The 24,629-nt window shown below is 44.0% G+C and overlaps 1 protein-coding gene across 2 annotated transcripts in view; it reads left to right on the top strand.

The window, feature by feature from the left end:
* Abcc5 (ATP binding cassette subfamily C member 5) overlaps positions 1 to 24,180 on the top strand; it is a 95,900-nt gene extending 71,720 nt beyond the window's left edge. For both annotated transcript variants that reach the window (XM_021184648.3, XM_021184649.3), the window contains exons 26-30: positions 10,687 to 10,846; positions 16,120 to 16,198; positions 20,344 to 20,457; positions 21,824 to 21,988; positions 22,781 to 24,180. In XM_021184648.3, coding sequence (XP_021040307.1) covers positions 10,687 to 10,846; positions 16,120 to 16,198; positions 20,344 to 20,457; positions 21,824 to 21,988; positions 22,781 to 22,882 — 620 coding nt within the window. In that variant the 3' untranslated portion in view covers positions 22,883 to 24,180. The remainder of the gene's footprint in view (positions 1 to 10,686; positions 10,847 to 16,119; positions 16,199 to 20,343; positions 20,458 to 21,823; positions 21,989 to 22,780) is intronic.
* Positions 24,181 to 24,629: the final 449 nt, after the last annotated feature.

Below are 24,629 nucleotides of genomic sequence, written 5' to 3'. Positions count from 1 at the left end.
ATCAGGGTTCAATTCTCATCACCCACAGCTCACAACTGTCGATAATTCCAGCTTCAGGGGATCTGGTGTCTTTTTCTGACCTCTGTAGGCACCAGGCACATACATGGTACACATATACATGCTGGTAAAACATTCATAAACATAAAATACATAAAATTATTATGTTTAAAGATTTATTTATTATATGTAAGTACACTGTAGCTGTCTTCAGACATCCCAGAAGAGGGCATCAGATCTCATTATGGATGGTTGTGAGCCACCATGTGATTGCTGGAATTTGAACTCAGGACCTTTTTGGAAGAGCAGTCAGTGCTCTTAACCACTGAGCCATTTCTCCAGCCCCTATTATTATTATTATTTATTATAGTATAGAGTAGAGTTTATTCAGAGCATGGGGAAGGGAGTTAAGAGAGTAGTAGAGGCAGAGAGAAGGAGAGAGTAGAGACGTAGAGGCTGGCCATGACCATGTGGAGAGAGTGGGGGAGGGTAATGGGGGGAGGGGTGAGCAGTATTATTTTTTTTAAAGGCCATTCTACTGTTCTTTCAAGCCAGCTTCTTATTAATGGCAGGGAACATGGAAAGATGGATTTCATGATCACTGTCACACTTCTCTGGTTGTAAAGTGAGTTCCTTGGTCAGAAGCAATGCTGTGTAAAATACTGTACCAGTGGATAAGGCAGTCTGTAGTTCATGAATGGTTGTTTTGGCAGAGCATTATTTGCAGAGAAAGAAAACCAATGTGCAGAACTATCTGTTTCAGTAAGACTAGATCATTGCCCTTTCCAGAAGAAAGTGGTCCAGTGTAGTCAAGTGGTCAACTTTGACACTAAGTGACTGACTCATAAATCCCCTAGAGAATGGTGTCATGTCAGTGGCTCAGTGTTGGTCTCAGTTGCTGGCCAATCTGCCACTCAGCAACAGCTGCAGCCAGGTCATCCTTAGCAAGTGAAAGTCCATGTTGTCCAGCTTATGCGTAACCTTTATCTCTGCCACCATGGTCACTTTACTAATGGGCCCATTGGGAAAAGACAAGGATGGCCAGGGAGATAAACTGACTGGGTCATCCTATTTGTTTCATTATTGAAATCCTCTGCTGATGTCACTTTTTTTTCTACAGATCAAGAGTTTTTATTTTTATTTAAAGTTGGTAACTAATATTGGCCACAGAATTGTGACTTAGAACATCCTTAACCTCTCCCAATTTTCTTTTTTTTTTTATTAGATATTTTCTTTATATACATTTCAAATGCTATCCCCGAAAGTCCCCAATACCCTCCCCCCGCCCTGCTTCCCTACCCACCCACTCCCACTTCTTGGCCCTGGCCTTCCTCTGTACTGGGGCATATAAAGTTTGCTAGACCAAGGGTCCTCTCTTACCAATGATGGCCGACTACGCCATCTTCTGCTACATATGCAGCTAGAGACACGAGCTCTGGGGGTACTGGTTAGTTCATATTGTTGTTCCACCTATAGGGTTGCAGACCCCTTCAGCTCTGATGTCACCTTTTGTTGAGCATCTACATGGGACATAAGTATCTTCATATCCTTTGCCCATTTGGAGAAATCCCCAGATGTTTTTCTCACCAAATTTTCCAATCAGGTTCTTTCCAGGTCCCTGATGACTCAGCCATTCCATTGGCTGCAGCCTCTGATTCAGTAAATAACCACACTCCCTCCATCTCTCCTTCCAAGCAAAATCCATGGCTATGTATATTAACCAAAGTTCTGCCCACTGTAAAAATGTCCCTTCACTGGTGTCTATCTTGGTAACAACTCTATTGCTGTGATAAGATGCATAACCAAAGCACCTTACAAGAGAAAACATTTAACTGGTGGTTTGCTTATAGTGTCAGATCATGATCATCATGGCAGGGAACAGGGTGGGAAGCAGGCAGGATGAAACTGGAGCAATAGCTGAGGGCCAGTCTCATTAAAACTGCCATAGTGTCTCAGCATTGTCCTAGAACGGGATTATAATGCTGTGGCTGATCACTCCTGGTAGTTCTTGTATGATGTACAGAACCATCAGTAAACCAGGCCCTAGTCTTGTCTTCCTTAGTCAGTCCATCATAGGGCACACCCCACAAAGTTATAGGTGTCTGCTTGAGAGCAGAAGGTATTGTAATGGGAGTGGAAGCCAGAGGCTTTTGGGCAACTCTTTTTCGAGACTGGGTGTGTCTGTGTAACAGCTCTGGCTTTCCTGGAACTTGGTTTGTAGACCAGACTTGGTTTGGAGCCTGACCAGCCTGGAATGGGCTGAAGTGGGACCCAGAGTTGGCCTTTAAATTCTCTGTCTGTGCTATATGCTGAAGCTGATTGTTTATAAAAAAAAATCCTAAAAACTTTCTTGCTTATTCTGTGGTTAAAAACCACTGGCTTGGGCTGGTGAAATGGCTCAGTAGGTAAGAGCACCCGACTGCTCTTCCGAAGGTCCAGAGTTCAAATCCCAGCAACCACATGGTGGCTCACAACCATCCGTAACGAGATCTGGCGCCCTCTTCTGGAGTGTCTGAAGACAACTACAGTGTACTTATATATAATAAATAAATAAATCTTTAAAAAAAAAAAAACCACTGGCTTGGGCGATGAACAGTTGTTGCATAGCAGCGAGGAATTAAGTAATAAAATTATTGCTATTGCTCCCTTCCCTGTCTATCCAGGAAGCCAGAAGCCTCTCTGGCTAGCCTGGTTAACTCTTTGTGAACCGAGAGGAAGGAAAGGAAAAGAAATAAAATGCTTTATATAGGCCAATATGCACACACACATACATTCATGCACCCACACTCTGGCCAGGCTCGACTGTCTGTCTCAATCAACTCCACAACTATTCATGTATGCTTACATACATACACATGTCCCTACACAGGTATGAGAAGACAGACTTATACGTTTGGATGGATGGATGGGTGGGGCAGCGCTCCCCAAGCCAAACCATCCATCCAAAAACTTTATTTCTTTTCTCTGGCTTTGTTATACTTTCTTAGACAAAAAGTTTCTTAGAAAATTACCTCAGAGCCGGGCTTGGTGGTGCATGCCTTTAATCACATCTTTCTAGCAAAGCAACTAAGGCCAGCATTTAAAACTTTCTTTCTAAAATTATCTGAATCAAATCAGGAATTCTAAAGAGTCATTAATTCATCTAAATAGCTTTAATTCATGAAAGTTAATCTTTATGCTGATTTGTAGAAAATCTGATCAATAGGGTGGGCTAATGTCCAGGGATTGTTAGATTAATAATGACAGGAAAGGCATATCAGCTGCAAAAAGCAATCCTGAGCTGAAGTCTCTTTGGGACCTTGCCATCAATTGACCCATCACAGACATGAAAAAAACAACGGGCCACCTTTCAGGAAGGCTACTTGCTAGCCTTAGTCTATCTTAGATGGTTCCTGACAGTTAATTTTCTACTCAGGCCCCATAGGTGGCCAAGGACTGTTTCCAAGAGAGAACAGTTGTCTACGAATAAGGGTAGAGCCTTGCTCCAACATACCAAGAGGCTCCTTTGTGATTCTTGTATAATGGCAGAGCATCTCTGTCTGCCACTGACACCTCAAGTACTATCAGGTCTGCTGGCTCATATGGTCCCAGTAGTAGAGCAGCCCGCATGGCAGCCTGGACCTGCTGAAGAGCCTTCTCCTGTCCCAGGCCCCACTCAGGTAGCAGCTTCCTGAATCACTTGTTATCTGGGCCTGAGTAACACACCCAAGTGAGGAATGTGCTGCCTCCAGAGTCCAAATAGGCCCACTGTTGCTTTTCTGTTGCTGTGAAGAGACGCCATGACCAAGGCAGCTTGTGGAAGAAGCAGTTTACTGGGTGGGGATTACGTTTTCAGAGGCTGTCATGACTGTCATCACTATCAGGGCAGGAGCCCGGCCCAGGTGGGCAGGCATGGTGGTAGAGTAGGAACTGAGAGCTCCAAGTCCTGATCCACAAACACAAGGCGGAGAGCTGTTGTAAGCTTATCCCTGACTAGCTTACAAATAAATGAGACTCAGACTATGGCAATATTATTTGGCTTTGACAATTACTGGGATTAACCCTTCTAGCCTTCTAACTTCTTCTAACTGCTGGCCTGGCTGCCTCCCCAGCAAGGAGTGTACCTCAGATATGTGGTGTTTCTCCTGGCCATGTGCTCATCATCCATCTCCCCTCTTGGCAGCTTCCTCTCTCTCTCCTTCCTTTTCCTCTCTTCTCTCTCTCCCAATCAGGTCATTCCAAACCCACCTACCTCTAATACCTCCAGAAATTGGCTGTAACCAATTTTATTTAACCAATAGTTTTAAATCAAGGAACAAGGTTTGCATAACAAAAGTTTGTAAACTCAAGAAGTCACTTATAAGCTTAGATCTTTAGATATAGCATTACAATAGGTACCAAGAGAACAAACCTCAACAAAGAGATAATTGGGAAACCCCAAAGCCTGCCTCCAGTGACATACCACCTCCAACAAGTCCACACTTTCTTTTTTTTTGTTTTTGTTTTTGTTTTTTTGTTTGTTTTTTCGAGACAGGGTTTCTCTGTGTAGCCTTGGCTGTCCTGGAACTCACTTTGTAGACCAGGCTGGCCTCGAACTCAGAAATCCGCCTGCCTCTGCCTCCCGAGTGCTGGGATTAAAGGCGTGCGCCACCACGCCCGGCAAGTCCACACTTTCTAATTCTTCCCATATAGTTCCATTGACCGGGGACCAAGTATTCAAACATGTGACCCTGGGGTGGGAGGCATTCTCACTCAGAACACCACACCCACTGAGGATTGTCCTTCTTTCATGGTGGTAGGAGGAGCCAAGTGTAATAATTTTTCCTTCATCTAGGGAAGACTATCTCTGCATTTGTGTTACCAACAAGTTCAAGGTGTTTTCTCCCTCCTGCTCACTTGGTACAATGCCATCAGTATAGTGGGCAATGTGATATTTGTAGAAGAGACAGATAATCAGTATCTCTTCAAACTAAGTTATGAAACTGGGCTGGAGAGTTAATATATCCTTAAGGTAAAACTGAAGGTATATTGTTGGCTTCGCCAACTAAAAGCAAATGATTCTGTTAGTCCTTATGGACAGGTACCGAGTAAAGGGCATTTGCTGGATCAGTAGTTACATACCAAGTAGCAGGAGATGATAGCGTAGTCAAGTTAGGACACAGCATCTGGTGCAGCATCTGCAGTTGGGATCACTGCTTGATTAAAATTGTCAGTGTTCATCCTCTGGAATCTGTCTTCTGCACAGGCTGATCAGAACACTAGAGGGAGATACGTGGTGGCCACCACCACTGGATCTTTCCAACTGTTCTCATTCTTCTAGTGAGTGGATATTGGCTTCGGTGTACTGTTTTCCCAGGTAACGGTAACTCCAGTGGCTTCCACTTAGCCTATATAAGCATAATAGTCCTCAATTTACATGGAACCAATGTGCGGCTTTTCCAAACTTCTAAGTGTATTTATTTCAATTAGACTTTCTGAGACTGGGAAATCGCTACAAGATAGCTTTATGGACTCCCTGGACATACTACTACAAGTCAGTCCTGAGCCAGAATTCTGCTAATCACTTCACTGCCTGGCTTAGGAAGTTAGGATTCCTGCACAAAACATCATGACCAAGAAGCAAGTTGGGGAGGAAAGGGTTTATTCAGCTTACACTTTCACACTGCTGGTCACCACTAAAGGAAGTCAGGACAGGAACTCACATAGGGTAGGAACTTGGAGTCAGGAGTGGATGCAGAAGCCATGGAGAGGTGCTGCTCACTGGCTTGATTCCCCTGCCTTGCTCAGCTTGTTTTCTTATAGAACCCAGAATTACCAGCCCAGGGATGACACCACCTACAATGAGCCCTCCCACCCTTGCTCACTAATTGAGAAAATTCCTTACAACTGGATCTCATGGAGGTATTTCCTTAAGGGAGGCTCCTTTCTCTGTGATAACTCCAGCCTGTGTCAAGTTGACACACAAAACCAGGCAGTACACTGCCATAAACTCCTACTTTAACTAGAGGGACAAAATGTTTCTTGGTGCCTTCCAGATGCTAGTTTGAACCAGTATCCAATAGACCCCAGAAAGTTTGATGGTTTATTTGGCCACAATGTACAGTTACCCTTGTAAAAGGCCATAGGCCCCTCTGGGAAAGGATGGGGAGCCAAGGGTAAACTTCAAGATCTTTCCTCAGGGGACCTGTCCATCTCTTATTCATGGGGTTTTGGGTCTGCAAAGTGGCTCAAATCTAGATATTGGTTCACAGGCCACGATTCCTTATTGCTATGATCCAGTGTAGTCTTTCTTCCATTTGTTTAAGAGTTTTTCTGCTTATACAGACCAAAGAAAAACGCAGCAGGCTTTTTATCTATATCATACTTGGGAATACCATGATTGATTAGCTAGTACCATAGGTCCATATGGCTCATGCTACCATAAAAATCACTTTGCCTGATCTGCCTACAGGTCAGGCCGTTGTGGACATGGCTTTGCTTGGCTGCCTTTCATGATAACAACACTCACTGTATCTCTGACAGTCAGTGGTGTTACCTGGCCCCTGCCACTCAGGGGCTCAATTAAACCCATGGAATTTAATTCATCCAGTTCAGTAGCTGAATTCCAACCCTAAAGTCTGCCACAAGGAAAGGAAAATGATGAAGGCCTTCGGCTGTCCAGGTGGTTAGAGTGATTTGATTGATTGATTGATTGATTGATTGATTGAGGAGACCAGGAAATAAAAGAGAGAGGCTGACCTTCACAGAAGCATTTTGTCATTTGGTCTGAACAATGAAGGGTGGTGGTCTCTTGTGTCTTGGCAGGAGTGGAGATCACAGCGTAGATGCAGAGGACTTGGTGTTCCATAGTCTGTAAAGGGGAGTTTGGGGGTGGGAGATACCATCTGCAGGTTTGTTTCCCTGCAGTCTCAGTGCTTTAAATACCAATGGAGGCATTTGATCTTCTCACTAGAAACTTCCTGTATCCTGAACTGCCTGTAGATGTTATTTCTGCTCTGAGGTTTCTGGGTTATTAGCCAGGCCCATAGGGCATCAAAAGAAAAGAGGAATACCGTGTTCATCTGGCTGTTTCCTGCCAGGCAGAGACAAAGTTGGGTTGTTGGGATCTGTGTTGTGGATATGGGGATGAGAGAAGGTTGTGCTGACTTCATGTAGCAGTGAGAAAGTTTCAACTTGTTGGCTGTGGTGGCTTAGTGGTTGGCCCCATGTCTTCCTGGAGAAACTTTTGAAAACAGTCAGTTAGACAAAGGGCTAAAAGAGTAAAACAAGACCAGACCTTGGGCTACCCTGCAGGGGACTTAGGGTAGCCATGTCCTATGGAACTGATAAGGACAGTCATTTGATCCAGGAGAAACTTAAGGTTTAAAAACCAGGGTAGAATGTTCTGTGAAGCATCGTGGTTTCTGGATGAGGGCGTGGGACCCCATCCTGAGCAGTCCTCAGATCTACTTCTCTTTACTTTTGGAGGACCACAACATCCAAAGAATCACGTTGATCCTGAAGGATGTTCAGTGGATCTGAAATTTCTCTAATTTGTTTTTAAAGAGCTAATGAGACAGAAAGTTCACTGATGCAAAGGAGCTCTTACTTCAGCAGTTTTAGTTCTGAGGTCCAGAACTAGTCAGGGTTCTCTAGAATATCAAGACTTAAAGAATAAATTCATAGTAAAGAGTCTGTGTAGAAAGGAGATTTATTAAAATGACTTGCAAGCTTCAGTCCAGCTAATCCAACAATGGCTGGTTGTGAACAGAAAGTGCAAAATTCAGTAGTAGTTCTGTTCGTGAGGCTGGATGTCTCAGCTGGTCTTCCGTGTATGCTGGAATCCTGAAGAAGTAGGCTCTAATGCTAGTGAAGGAATGGACTTGCTAACGGGGCAATGGCAAGCAAGCATAGAGAGCGCTTCCTTCTCCCATGTCCTTATATACTATATAATATTATATATAATATATAGGCTTCCAGCACAAGGAATGGCTAGATTAGATCTGTTTTGAAGGTGTGTTTTCCCACCTCAAGGTCTGGATTAAAGATCTTGTGGTTCCTACCTTAAAGTTTTGGATTAGAAGTGGATCTTCCTCCTTTAAGCAAAAATCCCTCACAGGTGAGCCCTCCATTTTGCAGTTTTATCTCCAATTGTAATCACGTTGACAACCAAGATCACAGCCCCAGAGTTGGATGGTCCATCAGTCTCCTCTCAGAAGTCACCCAAACTGCTGTTAAGGGTTTGGGGGCAGAGACCATTCTTAACTGTTTTGTGGTTGGCAGAAGGCAGAAGGGTCAATGTAGAAGGAACAACAGTGAGTGGGCCTCGAAGGAAGGTTGATCCAAGGAGCCATGATAAAGCTAATAAATGAACCGCATGATGACAGTATTCATCCTTGAAGTGTGTTATGCCAGTGAGGTCGCTCAATTTGGGTTTGGTTTGTTCTTGTTTTCTCACTTTTTGAGTTGCATCATGAAGCCATTTGTTACTTTCTAATTTTTTAAATGTAGGCATTTTGAAGCAAAAATTTCCCTTGTAGGACTATTCAGTGTGTCCCAGAGGTTGCTATGTTGTATTTTATTTTCATTTAATTTCAGGGAGTTTGTTTCTTCCATTACTTCTTTTTAAGTACTGAAATCACCTCCTATTAATGGATTGATGTTTATCTGTGTCTTTAGCTCCAGTAGTGGATTTTTTTTTTTTTTAATGAAATCAGGTGTCGGGTGTTTGGTGTGCATGTTTAGGATAGTGATGTCATCTTGGTTAGCTGTTCCCTTGATTAGGATGAAGTGTCCTCCCCTCCCTCCTCCCCCCATTTCTGATTAGTTTTAGTTTGAAGTCTATTTGGTCAGAATTAAGATCGTGATGTCCTATTGCTCCTAGTCCTGTTTACTTAAGGTTCTTCTGTCATCTTTTTACTCTGAGGCAGTGATGTTTAAAGCTTAAGTTGTGTTTCTTTTTTTTTTAAAGGATTTATTTATTATTATACGTAAGTACACTGTAGCTGACTTCAGACGCACCAGAAGAGAGTGTCAGATCTCATTATGGGTGGTTGTGAGCCACCATGTGGTTGCTGGGATTTGAACTCAGGACCTTTGGAAGAGCAGTCAGTGCTCTTACCTGCTGAGCCATCTTGCCAGCCCCCTAAGTTGTGTTTCTTGTAGGCGGCAGATAGATGGATTTTGTTTCTGCAGGGGAACAGATCCTTTGATCTAGATGCAGTTTTATCTGGAGAACTGATTCTCTGTCTTCTGTCTCACTTGTTCTACTTGTAAGGCTTTCTGTTGCATTTCCTAGTTTGGCTTTGGGGTTTTTCAGTTCCATCTTCATTTCAGCCTGAGTCCTCTTCATTTCTGTCTCCAGATTGAATTCCATTCTCAAGTTCTGGATCGTCTCCATCATCTCCATCAGCCTTCTGTGTTTTTTTCTGGCTTTACTCCGGCGTTTGTTCTCCTTGATTTCATTCTTTGACGGGGGTTTTGATTGCTCTTTAAGTTCTGTGTCCCGCAGTTCATCTGGGTAATTCTCACTGGCAAGCATTGCTACAGGGCTGGTAGGTTTTGTGGAGAAGATACTGACTTGATTGTTCCTGTTGTTGGTATTCATATTGTGATGAGATATGGCCTTGTAGACTTCCTTTGTTATTTTGTTCTGAGTTTGTTACAGATGGACAGGGTCAGGGAGAAGAGAAGATATTGGGGTGAGTTCAGTCTAGAGGTTGGAAATTGCTTGAATGGAATGAAATGGGGTGGGCAGAGGAGACTGGCCTGGTTCAAAGGCTGAGTTTCCTGTTCCCAGCCAGGAGTGTGGGGGTGGAGAGGTCTGTGCAGAAAGGCTGAATATGATTTGGGAGAATCCTGTAGTTTGGGGGACAGTTAAGGAGGATCCTGACTCCAGACTAGGCCACTGCCCAGGCTAGATCGGCTGGGCTACAGAAAAGATGTGGCTGAGGTGGTCCTGGAAGAGGCTATAAGATGTGTGGGTATGGAGGGGGGAGGTAGAGGTGGCACAAACTCAATAGGTTATTTAAACAGTTCACACTGTGGATTTCTGGCGTGCTGCATGCTTCTATGAGAGCTGTCAGCAACTCAGATTGTAAAGCCTATTCCAGCAGGTACTTTAAAATTTTTATCCTTATAATTCTATTTTTCTGGAACCATTCCTGGTACCAAATCTGTAGTAGTTAGGGTTCTCTAATGGAACAGAGATGATAGAATAGATATCTGTGTGTACAGAATTTATTAAGAGTGGCATAAGCCATGGTCTAGCTAATCCATCAATGGCTGAGATGACAGAAAGACCAAGAATCTGGTAGTTGTTCAGTCCACAAGGCTGTATGTCTCAAATGGTCGTCAGTCTACATGGAATTCCCCAGGAAGTAGGTTCTAATACAGGAAAAGACAGTGTACTCCCATAAATAAAATAAATAAGTACATCTTTAAAAAAAATAGCAGGATAGGTGAACTTGCCATGGAGAGGGAAGGCAAGCAGGCAGAAAGCAAAGCTTCCTTCTTCCATGTTTTTTCATGTGGGCTGCCACCAAGAGCTGTGGCCCAGATTTAGGGGGGTCTTTGCACCTCCAAGTATCCAATCAAGAAAACCCTCACCTAGGTGCTTAACTGCCTAGTTGATTCACATGTAGTCACATCGATGGTAGCCATCACCATAAGCCAGCTTTCTCTTTGCAGAAGTTACTCAGAGCTACTCTTCTGCCTCTTGTTACTCCGCAGGGAAGTCCTCTTTGGGGATGGCCCTCTTCCGTCTGGTGGAGCTATCTGGAGGCTGCATCAAGATTGATGGAATAAGAATCAGTGACATCGGCCTGGCCGACCTCCGAAGCAAACTGGCCATCATTCCTCAGGAGCCAGTGCTATTCAGTGGCACTGTCAGGTGAGGCCTGGCTAGGACTGGATGATGGCAGAGCCACCACATTGGGTGGAAGTCCCATGGCCTTGGGGCCTGTGTTTCCCATGAGTCTGTGATTCCTATCGCAGTGACGAGGCAGCTTCTGCTATATATGCTGTGTAATTAACCAAGTATCTCAGCAAGGCTCTGCCACAGCGGTCCAGAGATCAGAGAAATTTTGGCTCAGATTTCTGACCCATGCCCTCTTAACAGGTTACCACTCTTCCCCCCCCCCTGCCGCCCCCCCCCCCAGACAGGGTTTTTCTGTGTAGCCCTGGCTGTCCTGGAACTCACTCTGTAGACCAGGCTGGCCTCAAACTCAGAAATCCGCCTGCCTCTGGCTCCTGAGTGCTGGGATTAAAGGCGTGCACCACCACGCCCAGCTAATGCTTTCTAACTATATATTCTATTTCCCTTCTTTCAGAGAGCCAACCCTACCTGCTCATCCCTTACTCTCTATCTAACCTCAGTGGTTCTACAGATAGTAGTATTCCTATTGAAGGTTAAATAGCTATCATCCACTTATACAAGAATATATACTATATTTGTCTTTTTGGGTCTGAGATACCTCTCTCAGGATGATTTTTTTATAGTTCTATCCATTTACCAGCCAGCAAATCATAGTTTCATTTTTCAAACAGCAGAATAATAGTCTACTGTGTAAATTACCATATTTCAATTATTGGCTATTATAAATAGAGGAACAATGAATGTGGTTGAGAAAGTATCTCTGTAGTAGAACACAGAGTCCTTTTGGTGTATGCCTAACAGTATAACTAGATCTTGAATTAAATCTATTCTCAGCTTCCTGGGAATTGCTACGCTGATTTCTGTAGTGGTTGTACAAATTTACACTCCCACCAGCAATGGATTAGTGTTCCCCTTTCTTCATATCCTGCTGGCTTGAACTGTCATTTGTTTTATTGATCTTAGCCATTCTGATTGATGGAAGATGAAAGTCATTGTGATTTGCATTTTCCTGGTGACTAAGGACGTTGAGCATTTCTTTAAGTGGTCCTCTACCACTTGTGTTTCCTCTTTTGAGAACTTTAGATCTGTGTCCCATCTTTTAAATTGGGTTATTTTCTTCTTGTTGGGATTTTTTGTTAATATATTTTAGATATTCTCTCTCAAATGTGTAATTGGCAAAATCCTTTCCCCATTCTGTAGCCTGCAGGTTTGTTTGGATGATGCTCTGCTTTCCCGTGCGCGAAGCTTTTCAATTTTATGAGGTCCTGTTATTCACTGTTGATCCTAGTGCCTGTGCTACCAGTGCCTTCTTCAGAGTCTTTCCCTGTGTTACTGAGTTCAAGCCTGTTTCACACTCTCTGTCTTATTTGAGGTTACTGTTGCTGTGATAAAACACCATGACCAAAAACAGCAAGTTAGGGAGGAAAGGCTTTATTTAGTTTATGGTTCCACAGCACTGCTCATCATTGAAGGAGGCCAGAACAGGAACTCAGAACAGGGCAGAAGCTAAGGAGAGGCCATGGAGGAGTGCTGCTTACTGTTTTGATCCATATGGCTTGCTCAGCCTACTTTCTGACTAGTCAGCACCATCAGCCCGGGGGTGACTTCATCCTCAATGGGCTGAGCCCTCCCACATCACTAATTAAGAAAATGCCTACCAGCTTGCCTATAGCCCTGGTATATGGAAGCATTTTCTTAATTTAGGTTCCCCCTTCTCAGATGCTCTAGCTTGTGTCAAGCTGACATAAAACTAACTAGGACATTCTTCATGCTATCTGGTCTTATGTTGAAGTTCTTGATCCCCTATAGAGTTGAATTTTGTATAGGGTGATAAATGTGGATCTATTTACATTCTTCTATATGGAGCCATCCAGTTTAATCAGCACTGTCTTTTCTCCACTGTGTATTTTTGGCTTTGTTGTTAAAAACCAGGTGTTCACATATATGTGGACTTATGTCTGGGTCTTCAATTAGATTCCATTTATCACCATGGCTGTTTTAATGCCAATACCATGTTGTTTTTATTATTATAGCTCTGTAGTACAGCTTGAGTTTGGGGATGGTGATACTGCCTGGGGTTCTTTTATTATTCAGAATTGTTTTTTAACCATCCTGGGGTTTTTGTGTTCCATATGAAGGTGAAAATTGTTTTTTTTTCAGTTTCTGAGAAGAATTATGTTGGAATTTTGATGGAGATTGCATTGAATGGTAGATTGCATTTGGTGAGATGGCCATTTTTACTATGTTAATCCTATTGATCCATGAGCATGGGAGATTGTTACATCTGATATCCCCTCAGTTTCTTTCTTCAGTATCTTAAAAGTTTTTATTATATAAGTCTGTCACTTGCATGGTTAGAATTATCTCAAACACACATGCACACATTCACACGCACAAACATATATTTTGAGGCTATCGGGAAGGTAGTGTTTCTCTGATTTGTCATTTGTATATAGGAAAGCACTGGTTTTTATGTGGTAATTTTGTATTCTGCCACTTTGCTGAAAGTGTTTATCAGCTATAGAAACTTACTGGTTAAATCTTAGGGTTATTTATATATAAAATCATATCACCTACAAATAGAGATACTTTGACTTCTTCCTTTCCTATTTGTTTCCCCTTGATCTTCTCCAGTTGTCTTATTGCTCTAAGACTTCACATGTTATATTGAATAGATATCTAGAATATACAAAGAACTACAACAAAAAAACAGAACAAAAACCCAAACCCAACACCAAGAAAACAAACAACTCATTTCAAAACAGTGGGACTTGAAGCTGGTCATGACGGCTCACCCCTTCAATCCCAGTACTTGAGAGGCAGAGGTAGGTGGATCTCTGGGTTCCAGGCCTGTCTCAAAACAAAACATAATAAAAATGGGGCAAGGAACTAAAGAGTTCTCTGAAGTCAAAATTGAAATAGCTGAGAAACTTACTCATCCATGTTCACTGCTGCAAACAGCCTTCATATCCATCAGGTGATAAATGGAGGTGATACATTTGCACAAAAGAATATTATTCAGCTGTTCAGAAAAAATGAAATTGCCGGGCATGGTGGCTCACGCCTTTAATCCCAGCACTTGGGAGGCAGAGGCAGGCGGATCTCTGAGTTCGAGGGCAGCCTCCTCTACAGAGTGAGTTCCAGGACAGCCAAGGCTACACAGAGAAACCCTGTCTTGAAGAAAAAAAAAAGAAAGAAAGAAAAAGGAAAAGTGAAATTGAGCTAGAAAGAGATAGTTCAGTGGTTAGGAATACTGACTGCTCTTCCAGAGGACCTGGGTCTGATTCCAAGTACCCACCCACATGGTGGCGTATAACTGTGTTCAACGTCAGAGGAGTCAACGCCCTCTTCTGGCCTTCATGGGCACCAGCATGTACACAGTTCACTAACATTCAACACCCATCAAATAAAATAACTTTAAAAACATTTATATGAAATTTTATAGGTAAATGGGTAGGGCTGAAATTAGTCATTCTGGATGAGGTGACCTAGACTTAGGAAGGCAGATGCCATAGACATTTTTCTCATTTGAGTCTTCAAATGTGTGTGTTCCACTGGAAGCAGCCACAGAGATCAGGAGCATCAGTGGGCGTGTAGAGGGAGGGGAGAAGAAGTGAGTGCAGCAGTGTAGCAGGTTACAGGGGAGTCATGAAACAGGGAAGGGTAACGAGGACGGAGATGACCACTAGTTAACAAATACGAAGCCACATATGCAAAATGTCTACGTGGAATTACCCTGTAACAGGGCAAAATGCCCGTACTGGACACCAGAGGCTAACAAATAAGAACCAATTCCAGGAATGGAGTATGTCTTTTGGAGATGTTGGCACACTCCCTGGAAAGAAGCACTACAGACTTGCCAACGCTCATGATTTCCCTCAGAACTTGACTGTATGACACTATGCCGAGGACACCACACATTTGAGTCACAGAACATGCTACTGGAGAAGCCAAGGAATCACCAGTCTTACCCATACGTGAACTCTGTGAGCTACAACAATGACTTATCTGGTTAGGCATGCCCAAGGTGCAGTAGGACCCTCATAGCATGGAGTAACCAGCCAGTTTCTGATTGTTTAAGGGCTGCTCTGCAAGGAGAAACCTATACGTGGCATCTTTATTGGTTCCAAGAACCTGTGGCTAAACATGTCACAGGTCCTAGAGGAGCATCTACGACTATTACTGTCCTAAATGGACATAATATTAAACTGACGTATCATTAGACCTGGAGATTAACCCATCTCCTATCCCTCATCAGAGAAGATTGTGGTTAATGCAGAGACCCACAAATGGTCAAAGTGCAGAGAATAAAAGACTATAGAGTGCTCAGCCCTAAATGGGAAACATCTCTATCACAGCCCTTCTTCCCAGGGCTCAGGGATCATTGCAGACTTAGAAGGGGAAGAAAGACTGTAACAGCCACAGGATGAGTACAGGAAACGATGTTTTCTGGGCATAGCAGGGTAGTTACACATACGAATTCACACACAGCAATTGAAACAGCATACACAAGACCTGGGTAAGCTCAAGCCAGATAAAGTTCCAGTGTGGAGAGGGGAGGTGGGCACTGCTGGGAGACCATTCTCCAGTGGAAGCTATATATCCAAGAGTATATGGGCAACACAATAGTACTTGAATTTTTTTTTAAGTATATAGTTGGCTGGGCTGTTGAAGGGGTTGGATCTGGGAGGAGTCAGGGTAAACAGCACAAATATAATCAAAATACTTCCATGAAATTCTCAGATTTCATGAACAAGTGAGAAAAGAAAGAAGGCATTTTCTACATTTGTACATAGAGAGGGATATAGCTGAAGGAAACCACATTTGCAGGTGTCAGAGGTGATTAAAATACACTGGCATTTCTTTGTGTTTTCATATCTGTAGTTACAAATTTTTAAAGCTAACTTATGTTGAGTAATAAAGATAATAAACTTTATGTTTTAGAAAACAGGGATCCCCAATCTCAGGTGTCCTGTGACTCTTAGGGGGTGGCGGAGCTGTGACCTTCAGAGTTGATATTCAGTTTTCTGTGTGTGCTGTTTAACCACAGCCAGCCATTGAAATGTGATTTGTTGTCAGGCGGCTGAGGTGTACACCTTTCTTTAATCTGAGAACTTGGGAGGCAGAAGCAGGCGAGTTTCTGAGTTTCAGACCAGCCTGGACAGGCCAGCAAAGTGAGTTCCACTACAGCAGGGATACACAGAGAAACCCTGTCTCAAAAAAAAAAAAAAAAAATGTGGTTTGTTAAACATTGGCCTCTGAGCAGTTTCTATTATACTTCTCCCTAGATCAAACCTGGATCCTTTCAACCAGTACACGGAAGACCAGATCTGGGATGCTCTAGAGAGAACGCACATGAAGGAATGTGTAAGTGGAATGGAGAGAGAGCTGTGCTGGCATCGCAGGCTGGGAATGTGGCATCTTTATTGGTTCCAAGAACCTGTGGCTAAACATGTCACAGGTCCTAGAGGAGCATCTACGACTATTACTGTCCTAAATGGACATAATATTAAACTGACGTATCATTAGACCTGGAGATTAACCCATCTCCTATCCCTCATCAGAGAAGAATGCTGTGCTGCATTCTGTTCTGGCTCCCTCCGACTCCAGGGTGTCTGTGGAAGAATACAGAGACATCCTAAGCAGGAGCTCACAGGCATTTCACATGCATCCCAAAGTCAGTGTCTCATATAGTGATGTGCTCAACTGGTAAAGGGGCTTGCCATCAAGTCTCTAACCACCTGAGTTCAAGTTTCGGTATCACATGGACAAAGGAGAAAACCAACTCCCACAGTTGTCTCTGACTGCCATACTTACAGTATCTCACACACACACACACAGGACTACACATACTCATATGCATAACACACATATACACACAGTAACACATATACATATGTACAGGCACACATACTTTCACACACACAAATAAATGTAATAAACAAAAATTTAAAGTTGATCTCTCAGCCCCACCTCCTACACTGCTTATGGCCAAATTGGCCCCATACTCTCCATTGACTGAGAATATATTAAGGATAGCTAGTCAGAACTTAATAAATTCTATATACACAAAAGATCTACAATTTATTGCTGATTCTATAATGTTCAGTGTACCATAGATCATAGATATCATGGAGCAGCCCAGTAGCCCCTTGCCAGTGCCTGCAGATGGGCACTGCTGGTCTTGAGTGAAACACTATAGTCTGAACACTATAACCAGTACCCCTGTCAGTTAGATGAGCCTCGCTTCCATCTTACATAGAGTTGCCTCAATCTCATATGAAGAAGAGATTCCATGATGTTTAGCAAAAGAAAAGATTGCCAGTGTGGTCCAGGCTTTGGATTTTGGGAGTGGGACTCTGTCTTAGTCTGGGTTTCTATTCCTGCACAAAACATCATGATCAAGAAGCAAGTTGGAGCCGGGGATGGTGGTGCACGCCTTTAATCCCAGCACTTGGGAGGCAGAGGCAGACGGATTTCTGAGTTCGAGGCCAGCCTAGTCTACAGAGTGAGTTCCAGGACAGCCAGGGCTACACAGAGAAACCCTGTCTCAGAAAAAAACAAAACAAAACAAAACAAAAAAAAAGAAGCAAGTTGGGGAGGAAAGGGTTTATTCAGCTTACACTTCCACATTGCTATTTATTACAGCAAAGGAAGTCAGGACAGGAGCTCACACAGGGTAAGAACTTGGAGGCAGGAGCTGATGCAAAGTCCATGGAGGGGTGCTGCTTACTGGCTTGCCTCCCCTGGCTTGCTCAGCTTGCTTTCTTATAGAATCCAAGACTACCAGCCCAGGGATGGTACCACCAGCAATGGGCTAGGCCCTCCCCCCTTGATTAGTAATATTGAAAAAATGCCTTACAGTTGGATCTCATGGAGGCATTTCCTCAAGGGAGACTCCTTTCTCTTTGATAACTCTAGCTTGTGTCAAGTTGACACAAAACTTGCTAGTACAACTGACTCCTGGTCAACTTGACACACAAACACATCACTATTAAGCCTCAACCCTTACTTTCTTATTCACCCCTAAGATCTAAATAACTTTAAAAGTTCCACAGTCTTTACAAATTCTTACATTAAAATTTCAATCCCTTTAAAATATCCAATCTCTTTTGAAATTCAAAGTCTTTTTTTTTTTTTAATAGTCTAAAGTCTCTTAACTGTGAGCTCCACTAAAATACATTCTTTCTTCAAGAGGAAAAAATATCAGGGCACAGTCAGAATCAAAACCAGCCTCTATTCAATGTCTGGGATCTATTCACGATCTTCTGGGCTATTCCAAGGGCCTGGATGGAGGGCTGGCTTGTGAAATTTCAGAGGGAAAATTAAAGACTCTTATTAGGGCCATTGCTGTTTTGATTGTGAAGATTCTGTGGTTTTGTTTAGCTGGGGCTGAAGAATCAGCTGTGATTAACAAGATACCAAAACTACTAAAGTGAAACCTGTGCACCACTGGGACTATTGATGCCAGTTCTCCAGCTGGTTCTTCTCCAGCTCTGCACTTTGTAGCACACACCTTGTCTTTTAAGCTCCAGCTGCCTGTACTCCACTGCTGCTGTGCTTGGTGGTCATCTCATGGCACTGGCATTGCTAAAACACTACTGTCTTCTGCTGCAACTAGGCTTCACCAATAGCCTCTCATTGGCTCTCTTAATGGTGCCAAGCCTCAACTCCTTTGCATGACTCCTTCAGTTCTGGGCCATCAATTTCAGCTGAGGCTGCACCTTCACTATTGGCCTTCCATGGCCTCACAGTGCCCAGTTCTGAACCTTGGCTGCTCTTTATTATGCCATCATGCCTTCAAAACAAGTATCAAGCCGGGTGTGGTGGCGCACGCCTTTAATCCCAGCACTCAGGAGCCAGAGGCAGGTGGATTTCTGAGTTTGAGGCCAGCCTGGTCTACAGAGTGAGTTCCAGGACAGCCAGGGCTATACAGAGAAACCCTGTCTCAAAAAACAAACAAACAAACAAAAAAACAAACAAAAAAACAAACCAGTATCACCTGTGTGACTCTTACACATTACCAAGTCCAGCAGCAGCACATGATAGCAGCACTTGGCTATCTCTGGAACACAGCTGCTTTGTGCCCTCAGAAAATACTTCCCAGACGATTTCACCTAAATGATACTGGTCTCTTCTTAATCATTGCAATTTCTTAGCTTCAGATAACAGACATCAATAGTCCCAGTAATTCAAAGGTTTCACTTTAGTAGTTATCTTGTTAATCATAGCAGATTGATTCTTCAGTCCTAGCTAACCAAAACCACAGAATCTTCACAATCAAAACAGCAATGGTCCTGATAAGAGTCTTTAGTCTTCCCTCTGAAATTTCACAAGCCAGCCCTCCATCTTCAGCACTGTTCTCAATATTTCCTAAACTCCTACAGAATGTGGCCCATAGAGCTCTTAACACCCAAAGTTCCAAAGTCCTTCCACAGTCCTCCCCAAAACATGGTCAGGTTGTCGCTGGAGTACCCCACTATGCTGGGACCAATTTGTCTTTGTTAGGGTTTCTGTTCCTGCACAAAACATTATGACCGATGGGTGTGGTGGCGCATGCCTTTAATCCCAGCACTCGGGAGGCAGAGGCAGGCGGATTTCTGAGTTCGAGGCCAGCCTGGTCTACAAAGTGAGTGCCAGGACAGCCAGGGCTATACAGAGAAACCCTGTCTCGAAAAAACAAAAACAAAAAAACAAAAAAAACATTATGACCAAGAAGCAAGTTGGGGAGGAAAGGATTTATTCAGCTTACACTTCCACATTGCTGTTCATTACCAAAAGAAGTCAGGATAAGAACTCACACAGAGTAGGACCTTGAAGGCAGAGTGGATACAGAAGCCATGCAGGAATGAATGCTGCTTACTGGCTTGCTCAGCTTGCTTTCTTGTAGAACCCAAGACTACCAGCCCAGGGATAGCACCACCCAGTGGGCTAGGCCCTCCCTTCTTGATCACTAATTGAGAAAATGCCTTACAGCTGGATCTCATTTCCTCAAGGGAGACTCTCTTCTCTGTGATAACTCCAGGTTGTATCAAGTTGACACACAAAACCAGCCAGTACAACCTCCATCTCTTGTAAAATTATATTTTTAGAACCAAACCTAAGGACCCACTACCCAATAGGATCTTACCTTTCTGAGATATTTTCATGGGATGGAAACTAACAGACTTACATATTGCAAATATGAACCGCCCTAGATAATATAGGTCCTTATACATGTGTGACCAGAGTAATTCATGTGAGCCAGAGTAATTCTTTTTCATCTGTTTCAGAATAATTTCTTTCTTTTCTTGCATGGGGGAGGAGGGAGGTGGAGGAGTATTTGTGTGTGTGTGTGTGTTAAGATAGTGTTTCATTTATAGCCCATGCTGATGTGAATTTCCAGTATTCGTGCCTTAGCCTCCTAAGTATTAGATTATTGTGTGAGCCCCTACGCCTGTGAGAATGATTTTTTAATGTTCTGAAAGGTTTGGTTTGTATCTTTATACTTCTAACTTCTGGTCTCTTTCTAGATTGCCCAGCTACCTCTGAAACTTGAGTCTGAAGTAATGGAGAACGGGGACAACTTCTCTGTTGGGGAACGGCAGCTGTTGTGCATAGCAAGAGCCCTGCTGCGTCACTGTAAGGTGAGCTGCATAGTGGGTGCTGTGACCTATGTGGTCAGTGGTGAGGAACTGGAGCCCTGGGGTGCAGCTCTGCCTAGACCCCAGACTCTGAGGTTCATTGCCTCTGAGCCTGGTGACACTTCTTAACCAGCATTTCAACATTCAGTCTTAGCACTACTTGCATACTGTTTCAAGGGATCTTTGCTTCAACTTTTTTTTTCTTCAAGCTTTCACATATGTATAAATTATATTTTGAATACATTCCTCATTATGCCCCCTTTATTTGTTTGTTGGTTGGTTGGTTGGTTTTTTTCTGGTTTTTAGAAACAGAGTTTCTCTGTGTAGCCCTGGCTGCCTTGGAACTCACTCTGTAGATCAGGCTAGCCTGGAACTTATAGAAATCTGCCTGCCTCTGCCTCCCAAGTGCTGGGGCTAAAGGTGTGCACCACCATGGCAGGGCTTTGCTATGTTTCTTAACTTCCCCCAAGCCTTTGGAATTCAAGGACAACTGTGTTTCTGGCTAAGGATAGAATTGCAGAGACAGCAGATTAAAGACTGCTGGAGATGTCCTCAGATGGAACTCTCAGGCAAACAGGAAAGGAGAAGTCCAGAAAAACTCATCTACACGTGAAGGTCATGGAGAAAGTGGGCGTGTTTGAGTAGATCACTATTCCTGCACAAAACTTCATGACCAAGAAGCAAGTTGGGGAGGAAAGGGTTTATTCAGCTTACACTTCCAACATTGCTGTTCATTACCAAAGGAAGTCAGGATAAGAACTCACACAGAGTAGGACCTTGAAGGCAGAGTGGATACAGAAGCCATGCAGGAATGAATGCTGCTTACTGGCTTGCTCAGCTTGCTTTCTTGTAGAACCCAAGACTACCTGCCCGGGGATGGCACCACCCAGTGGGCTAGGCCCTCCCTTCTTGATCACTAATTGAGAAAATGCCTTACAGCTGGATCTCATTTCCTCAAGGGAGACTCTTTTCTCTGTGATAACTCCAGGTTGTATCAAGTTGACACACAAAACCAGCCAGTACAACCTTCATCTCTTGTAAAATTATATTTTTAGAACCAAACCTAAGGACCCACTACCCAATAGGATCTTACCTTTCTGAGATATTTTCATGGGATGGAAACTAACAGACTTACATATTGCAAACAGGCCGAGAGCACATGCACTGCAGTGACTCACACACAAGTACAGAGTAGCTGTATACTTGGTATGTAGTAGGTTATATGAATTCTAAGCAAAGGGCATTGTCACATCCATGTGAAACAGTACATCGTACAGAATTTAAATACTGAAATGCTTCTTAGTAAACTGAGGAGGACAAGAATGCTTGGGGAAGTAATTGGATCTGTCTGTCCTCTGCTCCTTGGCAGATTCTGATTTTAGATGAAGCTACAGCCGCTATGGACACAGAGACAGACTTACTGATCCAGGAGACCATCCGGGAAGCATTTGCGGACTGCACCATGCTGACCATTGCCCATCGCCTGCACACAGTTCTGGGCTCTGATAGGATCATGGTGCTGGCCCAGGGACAGGTATTAAGTTCCTCAGGAGCTCTCACTTGGCATCGGGCATGGTGTGGGAGGAAAGGAGGCTGGGGAGGGGCTACCTGTCATCTTCATGTTACCGGGCATTCACCAAGCAGCCATAGCAACTTAGTTCTGGTGTGTGTTGATCAGACAGGTCCCTCTCTATGCCCCAGGGATGCTCTTACTCTCCTGTGGCACATGAGCAGTGACACAGGCTGAGAGCACATGCACTGCAGTGACTCACACACAAGAGTGGTGGCGCACGCCTTTAATCCCAGCACTCGGGAGGCAGAGGCAGGTGGATTTCCTGAGTTCAAGGCCAGCCTGGTGTACAGCGTGAGTTCCAGGACAGCCAGGGCTACACAGAGAAACCCTGTGTCTCCCCTGCAGCACCCTGACATGAGGCCAGCCTGTGACACAGTGTCACCCCTGCAGCACCCTGACGTGACGCTTGTCATGTTGATCCCGTGCTTCCTTTTTCTCTCTGCCAATTAGGCATCCTGGTTTCTTCCTCTTCTGACTGGAGTCAGTCAACTTGCCTCACCTTGAGCTGTAGTTTCCTCTGTAGTTTATAATATAGAACCATACTGATGGACTTCTTTATTCCATAGATGGGAGAACCAGGATGTTTGTGAAGGAAGCATCCATGCATTCTCTCCAACCTCTCCCTTGCTCCCTGGATCCTGGGGGCAGTTCAGTCCTCTGTTCTGTCCCCGGAGCACTATTGCTCAGCAGTGGATCCTCTAAATCCGTGAGACCATCCCACGATCACACCCTGACATGTCTCCTCCTTTGCAGGTGGTGGAGTTTGACACCCCATCGGTCCTTCTGTCTAATGACAGTTCAAGATTCTATGCCATGTTTGCTGCTGCAGAGAACAAGGTGGCTGTCAAGGGCTGAGTCCTCCCGTCCTTGAAGTCTCTTCCTCAGAGCATTGCCATTCTCTTTCTGGTTTGGGCCCCTCATCCTGTCCTGCTGAAATTTCGCCTTTCCCAGTTTTATCTCTCACACAACCATTCAGGATTAGCTGTGTGTTTCACTTTTAAGGAAAGTCATATTTTGATTATTGTATTTATTCCCTATTCACTTAAATGAAATTTAGTTTTTGTTCTTAATTGCACTCTTAAGAGGTTCAGGGAACCATTACTATAAATGTTATCAGTGGCCTATAATGAAGCTTTATATGTGTAGCTATGTCTATATATAATTCTGTACATAGCCTATATTTACAGTAAAATGTAAGCGGTTTATTTTCTATTAAAGTGAGCACTGTGCTAACAGCAGTGCACACTCATTTCTATCGTTTTTGTACAGCTGACTGCACTACAGGTCATTTTGCTCTTAGCTGTAGCAAAGGCAGATTCCGTCTCTAGCTGGTCGTTTCACGGTGCTGGGCTCTCTAGGCGTCCAGGGGAGACACAAGGCAGCAGTGGGCCCTCCATGGCCTGCTCCTTGGGCTCCCCAGTGGGAACCCAGTATAGTGGGCTGCAGGAGGCCTTGCAGAGCACCGTGAATTCTCAGGGCTCCTGCTTTCCTGTCTTGGTGTCAGCTGCTGTTTATGTTAGAGCAGTGGGCAAAGCCAGCCCCCCACCCCACCCCATTCCCTCTCAGGAATGAGAACCTCTGCATTCCTCAGAGGGAGAGCTTCTTTCTGCCTTCCTTCTTCTGCTGCCATTTCTAAGCAAGATCCAGTCTGCTCCCAGTGTTCCATGCTTCAGGTTCCTGAGGCTGGTCGCCACAGAGTTGCCGAGTTCCCTGGCCAGCTGGTTCCCAGCCCCGGGGTCCACTGCTGCTGTTGTAGGTGGCATTTTCATTTGCCTGACCCCACAGCTCCAGAGCTCAGCAACAGGGCTCAGGATTGTGGGGTCCGTTCTTCCTCACTTCAGTCTCCTCTGCAAAGTCTGCACCCCTCAGCAGCTCTTGCTAATCAGTGTCTCACACTGGTGTAGAAGTTTTTTGTACTGTAAAGAGACCTACCTCAGGTTGCTGATTGCTGTGTGGTTTGGTGCGCTCTTGCAGACCCCCTTGTGCTCTGGGGCTCGTAGCTTGGGTGGGTGTGGTTGCCACTGTCACCAGTCGAGTGGTCAGCGTCGCATGTCGTGACCAACTAGACATTCTGTCGCCTTAGCATGTTTGCTAAATACCTTATAAAAGCAAAAATATGAAAAAGTGAATAAAATTATTTTGGATTTGTAAAACTCTTGTTGTATAAAATAGTTGTCTGGGGCGGGTGTGAGGTACTTCTCAATGTCTTTGTAGTACTGGAGCCCTGGATCCTAATATCTGATGATGAAATCTCATCTGCAAATGGGTTGTTTGCAAAGACCAAGGGGCCCCAGATACTCAATTCTGTGTGATGGGTCTTAGTCCCTTCAGCCTGCACTCCTCCACGAACCTCCCAGATGAGGCCCCCACGCTGCTGTAAGAGGTTAGAGAGTGTGAAGAGTGAGTGAACCAAGGTGGGCAGTGGTGTGTATACTTAAATCAAGTTACTATTGAAGGCTTGCAGAGACAATCACTGTCTTTTCATCTGCTTCACTCAGGTTAACCCAATGAGTGTTGGTGTCTTTTCATCCTAAATCTTTTGTATTGTATTGAATTCAGTCAAAAATGTGTTTGAATTGCTAGTTTAATATTGATTCTGCTA

The sequence above is a fragment of the Mus caroli genome, unplaced genomic scaffold (genome assembly GCF_978045245.1).
Source record: "Mus caroli unplaced genomic scaffold, Mus_caroli_1 scaffold_17, whole genome shotgun sequence".
Taxonomy (NCBI): domain Eukaryota; kingdom Metazoa; phylum Chordata; class Mammalia; order Rodentia; family Muridae; genus Mus; species Mus caroli.
This window is presented reverse-complemented; position numbering and strand designations above follow the sequence as displayed.